The 7,032-nt window shown below is 41.1% G+C and overlaps 1 protein-coding gene across 1 annotated transcript; it reads left to right on the top strand.

Annotated features, from left to right (window-relative positions):
* Positions 1-3,443: 3,443 nt before the first annotated feature.
* LOC139019472 (lithostathine-like) lies at positions 3,444-5,825 on the top strand. Its single transcript, XM_070428490.1, has 5 exons — positions 3,444-3,534; positions 4,092-4,207; positions 4,407-4,544; positions 5,133-5,259; positions 5,545-5,825. Exons 1-5 carry the CDS (start codon positions 3,456-3,458, stop codon positions 5,610-5,612), a joined length of 528 nt encoding a protein of 175 aa, XP_070284591.1. The 5' UTR covers positions 3,444-3,455; the 3' UTR covers positions 5,613-5,825.
* Positions 5,826-7,032: the final 1,207 nt, after the last annotated feature.

Below are 7,032 nucleotides of genomic sequence, written 5' to 3'. Positions count from 1 at the left end.
ACTCAACAGTGTGTAAGCTCTGTTTTGAAAGGTGGAGTCTGATAATCAAAAAATTTAATTCTGCCTGGGCTGCTGTGGTCCAGAGGTTGAGCATCGATCTATGAACCAGGAGGTCACAGTTGGATTCCCAGTCAGGGCATGTGCCTGGGTTGTGGGTTCTGTCCCTAGTGTGGGGCCTGCTGGAAGCAGCTGATCAAAGATTCTCTCTCATCACTGATGTTTCTTTCTTCCTTTCCCTCTCCCTTCCTCTCTGAAATCAATAAAAATATATATTTTTAAATGTAATTCTCATGGAGGATGATTTTTTTCAGGTTGAACACAGCATATTGGCATTTGAATAATGATCATTTCATATTAATTTCCTTGTTTTTATTTGTTTATTTGTTTTGTAGGAAAAAATCAAGTAGCCACCCATGAACCATTCAGATATTTTATTATTTATTTATAACACTTTAATATTTTTTGAATTGTTAAAATTTTATTTTCAATGCATATGTGTATGTATGATTTACATAAATATTATTGCTCTATTATGCTATTTCTAGCTTATGCTTAGTGATGGGGAAATGTGTTATTATTGATAGGGATCATGTAAATTGAACTATAACTTATTATTTGGAAATTTTAAGCATATAAAAACATTAAAAGAATAGTATTAGAAATTATATCTTCTGCTTAGACTCAGTAATTGTCATTTTATAATATTTGCTTTGCTTCTCTGTTCTTGGCCCAGCTCTGTCTCAGTCTCTTTCTCTCCATCTCTCCTTTCCCCTGGTACACACACACTTCTCTTTTGAATAATTTGAAAGCAAGTTGCAGACATCATGACACTTTATTTCTAAGTCCTTCACCATAAATATTGAAGGTGTAAGGAAATTCTTCTTTTAACTATACCATTATCACAAGAAATAAAATTTAGAAGTCTGTCATCATAAAATTTCTGCCTACAATTATATTACACAATTGTCCTTGAAATGACTTACTTTGTTAATAGTGATCCAATGAAAATGTACTCACTAGATTAGGTTTTTATATCTGTTTAGGCTCTTTTAATCTAAAATGTGGGTGTGTGTTTTTTTCCCCTCTATGACACTGAATTTTTCAGGAATTCAAGAGCATACTCCATTATGTATATGTGATAGTTATTATAGTTATTATTCTCAAGTAATTATTTTAGTGCAGCAAGGTTAATTCTCAAATCATCTTTATTATCATTTTTGCATAAAATATTATTTTAAACTTTAATTTCCATGGAGCTCTCCTTTAGTTATGTTTTTCATTTACCTATTTTTGTGTATGTGTTGTAAAATAATTTATTTTTTTCTTTTAACAAAATGATTTGTTGGCTACACTGCTTATTAGGTTATTTGTGGGTTCTACTGACTTTTGGATTCTGAGGACATGAATAAATTTGACCTTCATTTAAGGATTCCATGAGGAATCCCTACTGTAGACATCTGCCAATAAGCTAGCCTGTAATAATAGTATGAGAGTCAAGGTCTGTGGAAAATCCCAGCCTAACTTTTCCCCACAGTGACCAAACTGAAGCTGAACTACATGGTATGTTCCTCCTTTGCCAAAATTGCCAACTCAGAAGTAAATCTGACTAAGGAGCATTACTTAGTATCCCTCTGTGAACCTGTCAACCCTGACAGTAAGAATGTAATAAAAATGATATTTATCGCCCTAACCGGTTTGGCTCAGTGGATAGAGCGTCGGCCTGTGGACTGAAGGGTCCCAGGTTCGATTCCGGTCAAGGGCATGTACCTTGGTTGTGGGCACATCCCCAGTAGGGAGTGTGCAAGAGATAGCTGGGTGTTGGGAAGTGACCTCAGGGAGTATCTGTGAGGCAAGTGCTTGGGGAAGTGACGCCAACTCCTGACTACCTCACCAGTGGATAGCTTGATCTTGAACCAGTCTCATTAAATGAAGGACCATCTCTTCCTGTTCTTCTCTTCCCCTTTATCCAAAAGTTCAACACTTCCCCGGCTCTGAGTTGACTGTTCTCACTCCGGGCCCTCCAATCATTCTTGTGCTTATCTCACCACTGACCCTTCATGCTTCCTCTCTTCACCTGTCAATATAAATTAAAGTCCACTCACAAAATGAAAACCATCTCACTACATTTTTAAAGGACCACTGTGGTGCCTCCAACCCTGAGTTGCCCTGTTTCTCTCTCATCGATGTTCCTAACTCTATCCCTCTCCCTTCCTCTTTGTAAAAAAATCAATAAAATATATTTCAAAAAATGATATTTATCTAAGCCAAATGACAGTCTTGTAAGAAAGTTGTTAGCAGCCTAGGGCAGTGAGCATCTTGATGCAGTAGAGGTCTAACTTCCATGCAAGATAGATCCTGTCTCCAATTTTATCATGTTCCTGCTCGAAGCCCTTTTTAACCCTTACTCATTCTTCTTTTGGCTCTGCATCATTGGACTGTCATCATCCTTAGGTTTTAGATTCCTTCATTGTCTCCTGTTCTATCACAGTGTCATCATTATCCATCAGGGAAGCTCCACCTCTCAGACAACTGGCAAGACAAGTTCATTCATCTGATTTGCTTTAGATCTTGGCTCATATATAGATTTGACAGATAATTCTGAATAACTGATTTTCTTTCAAACTAGCTACCATGTTTAAGAGACAACTCTGAACCATCGCTGGTACTTAGCTTTAGTTCTTTCTATGCCCTCACCAATCTGTGACTCTTATCATTCTCATCCTCACCTCCCCTTGTGGTCCATCATTGGTTTAATTGTACCATACAGGATAGAAGGGAATGCATATATATGTTTATAGAAGTGAGATATCAACCAAAAGAACTACTCCAGGAGGTTCCCCCCTTAAAAATTTAATACCACCTTGTGCCACAGGCCGGTAACAAGAAAGAGCAGGAGAGAGAGCAAACTTCATCTGTTTCTGGGCAAAGTGCATGCCTGCTAAGAGGAAGGGAACAACAGCTGTGGCAATTCCCAGCCATTTCCAGGAACAGTCTACTCCCCATGCCACAAACCTCCCTGAACCAATGCCAAGCCCTTTCCCGCTATCCCTGTCCTGGACCCACATTCCTGTTATTCACTTCAGGCCCCACCCTCAGATCCTCTTATAAAAGCCTAGGCTTTTCTGACTTGACCAACCATCCCAGATACCTGCCAAAAGAGGTAAGTGGGAGCTGAGAGAAGGTGAGGGCCATGGCAGGGGGTTCACATCACATATTTGGGGAAAGGCTGGAGGAGGATTCTAGGCTTCAAAGAACATAAGTCTCAAGGGAAGTAAGGTGTGCAGATTCCCCAATTATTTCCAGAATTATAGAAGGGTATAAATCTCACTAAGATCAATTTATTCCCAAGGGACTAGCCAAAGGGAAAGACAGGAGGGAGAATAGACATTTTCTGAATGTCCTCCCTCTGACCACATTTCTTTAATGATCTCTGATTGCTTCTTCAAGTCAAGGACATGATGCTCCCTCGCATGGCCCTGCCCAGAATGTCCTGGATGCTGCTCTCCTGCCTGATGCTCCTATCTCAGGTGCAAGGTGAGCTTTCTCTGCCTGTAGCACTGGGTTCCCTGTGAATGCTCAGAACCAAGAAGACAGGAAGCCTCCTGTGTGACCCATGTGGCAATGGTGAGGTACAGCCTCACCAAGTGAAACTGTTTGCAATTCCTCCATCATCACTCCTTCCCTCAGGGCAACTCAGGGTGGGAGGCACCACAGTGGTCCTTTAAAAATGGAGTGAGATAGTTTTCATTTTGTGAGTGGACTTTAATTTATATTGACAGGTGAAGAGAGGAAGCATGAAGGGTCAGTGGTGAGATAAGCACAAGAATGATTGGAGGGTCCAGTGTGAGAACAGTCAGCTCAGAGCGGGGGAAGTGTTGAACTTTTGGATAAAGGGGAAGAGTAGAACAGGAAGAGATGGTCCTTCATTTAATGAGACTGGTTCAAGATCAAGCTATCCACTGGTGAGGTAGTCAGGAGTTGGCGTCACTTCCCCAAGCACTTGCCTCACAGATACTCCCCAAGGTCACTTCCCAACACCCGTTACACTCTTCATTTCACTCCATCCCTCTCCTTATTCCCTTCCACCCCAGGTGAAGATACCAAGGAGGAGCCTCTTCCAAAGATCAGCTGTCCCAAAGGCTCTTATGCCTTTCGCTCCCACTGCTATGCCTTGTTTAAGACAGCAAAAACCTGGCCTGATGCAGATGTGAGTAGATGCATTAATAGTAAGAGGAGATAAGGGAAAGTGCATTAGAGGGACAGAGGTCTGCATTCTCCAGAGTTTCTTGGGGGTGAGAGTGAGCACCCTCGTCTTTTGCACAGACTCCTCTTCTCACCTACATTCACCCTGCACTTCCCCCACTGACATCTCAAGCTCCTCCTCAGTGTCTTCCTTCCCCACACAGTTGGCCTGCCAGAAGCGACCTTCAGGATCTCTTGCGTCTGTGCTCAGTGGAGCTGAGGCATCCTTCTTGGCCTCTCTGGTTAAGAAAAACTTGAACAACTGCAATTATATCTGGATTGGGCTCCATGATCCCACAGAGGTGCGATAACATCTCCTATCTGTTAGCTTTCTAGCTGCTATTGTTGCCCAGGCCTCCTCCCTGTCCCATGAGCCTCTGCGGGAATCTGAGCCCTGGAGCTCAGAGATTCTAGGGCTTATTTGGGGTAAAGGTAGGGCATTGAGCTAAAGTTTGTGGAGGATCCTAATTTCCAGTTGAAATTAATCTATCTCTTGTCAAGCTTTTTTTTTTTTCACATGAATCCTTGTGATTTAATATTCTGTGTTTACTGAGTCTACACAGAGTTTGCTGAGATAAGAAGCATTTCCCCCTTTAAAACAGATATTGTCTTTGAGGTTTAGAGGGTAATGGCAGATGCACTATTTATTGTCCAGCCAATAACGTGTTACTGTCAGTGGAACCATTGGTGCTTGTGATTATGGCTTTGGAATTGGATAATAAGAGCAAGTTGTTAAGGAGAATTTCCCAGTGGAGAGCTCTGTGGCAACATCTGGAATAGCAGACCAAATGCCAGCCTGCTGAGGAGGGGATCAAACCTCCACCAGAGAGGGCTATGCAAAAATTCCAATAACCATTCAACCTTACCTGGCTCCATTCTCTACTATCTAGGGCCAGGAGCTCCATGCAGGTGGATGGGAGTGGAGTAATAATGACGTGCTGGATTACACTGCCTGGGAGAAACACCCCGCCAGCATCTCAAACCCTGGCTATTGCGGGAGCTTGTCAGGAAGCTCAGGTAAGAGACAGCGGAGCTCCCATTTTGCCAGCCTTCCCATCCCCTTTTCCTCTGTTCATGGGTCTGAACTTCAGGGAATCCTTCTTAACTAGGAAAGGCAATGTTTGTTTGTCTTCTCCCATCTCCTCTCATCTCTCCTTTCTTTGGGCCTCCTTTCCCTCAAGTGGGACCTTGGTGGAGATGAGGGAGGGGTTTTGAATCCTAGGCCAGAGTCTGGGCTGCCTCTCTGTGGGTAAAAAACTCCACCAGCCCCATTCACTTTAGTTTTTTTCTCTCTCTCTCCAGGATATCTGTTATGGAAAGATTATAACTGTAAAAATGAGTTACCCTATATCTGCAAGTTCGAGGGTTAGGTCAGGGGAAAACCAATGACCCGAGTTTCATAAATAGCTCATCATGGACATGGGACCAAGTGAGAAGATTCACCCAGGAAGATAATATTCTTCCCACACTTCAAACCTGACCACCTCATTCTGACCTTCCATCCTCCCCACCCTCTTTTCAAGCTCTGCTTAGAATTATGTAACATGTATTTTGAAAGAGCAATAATAAAATTTAATCTGTTATTTCCTGTCTTGTGTGCTTTATTCTCACTGAAAGACAGAGAAGAAGAGGTAATTGGTGGGAGAGGAGACTTTGTGGGTTTTAATTCTGCCCAATTTCACCCCATCCCTGTAAAAATAACTAAGTATACATCCTATGTTTGTGATGAAGTGTGTCGGCCCTGCACGTGTAGGATCTAGGTGACATATAAAGACATTACTCACTCACAGCCCTACTGCTCACACATTCCCAAAGGCCTGTTGGAATGACACAACCAGCCCTTGAACTTCCTATACTTATTAGATGAAGCAACTGGTTTATTAATTTTTTAAAGTTCTTTTTAAATTAAAAAATTCTGATCTCTCATGAAACTACAATGAATAAATACAAAAACTGGATAAAATATAATTAATTAAAATACATACCCTTTAGCTTACACAGATATAAAAATAATGTCAAATTGCTATAAAGTTTTCCAATATCTTTTAATTTCTACACTTATGATGCATTGCACAAAGGGATGCTTCGCATCCTGGGCTGGATGCCGTGGGATGGCATGAGATCTCATCACACTGCTCAGTAAAGGGTGCGATTTAAATTTTATGAATTGCTTGTTTCTGGAATTTTGTATTTAATATTTTTCAGACCACGATTGACCATGGGTAACGGAAACCTTAGACAGAGGAACTGTGGGTAAAGAAAGGGGAAACTACTGGACATAAAACTTGACATTATAATCAATTGGGAGTAAAGGATATGAAAAATGATGTAAGCCTTCTCTTTTGTCGGGAAATCAGAAATTATCATATTACTACTCGAAGAAATAAAAATATAGGCATTTCCAGAGAGGGGCGTCGCTCCAAATTTGGCAAACTTCAAGTCAAGAATCACTCACTTTCTTATAGTTAGTTTGCTATTGACACCTGACTTAATAAAATATCATTCTTCCAGTTTTTCTTGTACCTTTCTTTGGTTGTACTTTTTAGGTTCTCTTCGCCAACTTACTTTGTGAATGGTCCTTTGTGCTTTCCCTTTGCCCAGATAATTGTGTAACTATGGCCCGGTTATTATCATCACTGTTCTCCTAAGGATGTGTTAGCCAGTGATGGCGAACCTATGACACGCGTGTCAGAGGTGACAGGCGAACTCATTTTTTGGGTTGATTTTTCTTTGTTAAATGGCATTTAAATATATAAAATAGATATCAAAAATATGTCTTTGTTTTACTAT

This window comes from Myotis yumanensis, unplaced genomic scaffold (assembly GCF_028538775.1).
Source record: "Myotis yumanensis isolate MYYU_CA2020_CCGP unplaced genomic scaffold, mMyoYum1.0.hap1 SCAF_11, whole genome shotgun sequence".
Taxonomy (NCBI): domain Eukaryota; kingdom Metazoa; phylum Chordata; class Mammalia; order Chiroptera; family Vespertilionidae; genus Myotis; species Myotis yumanensis.
This window is presented reverse-complemented; position numbering and strand designations above follow the sequence as displayed.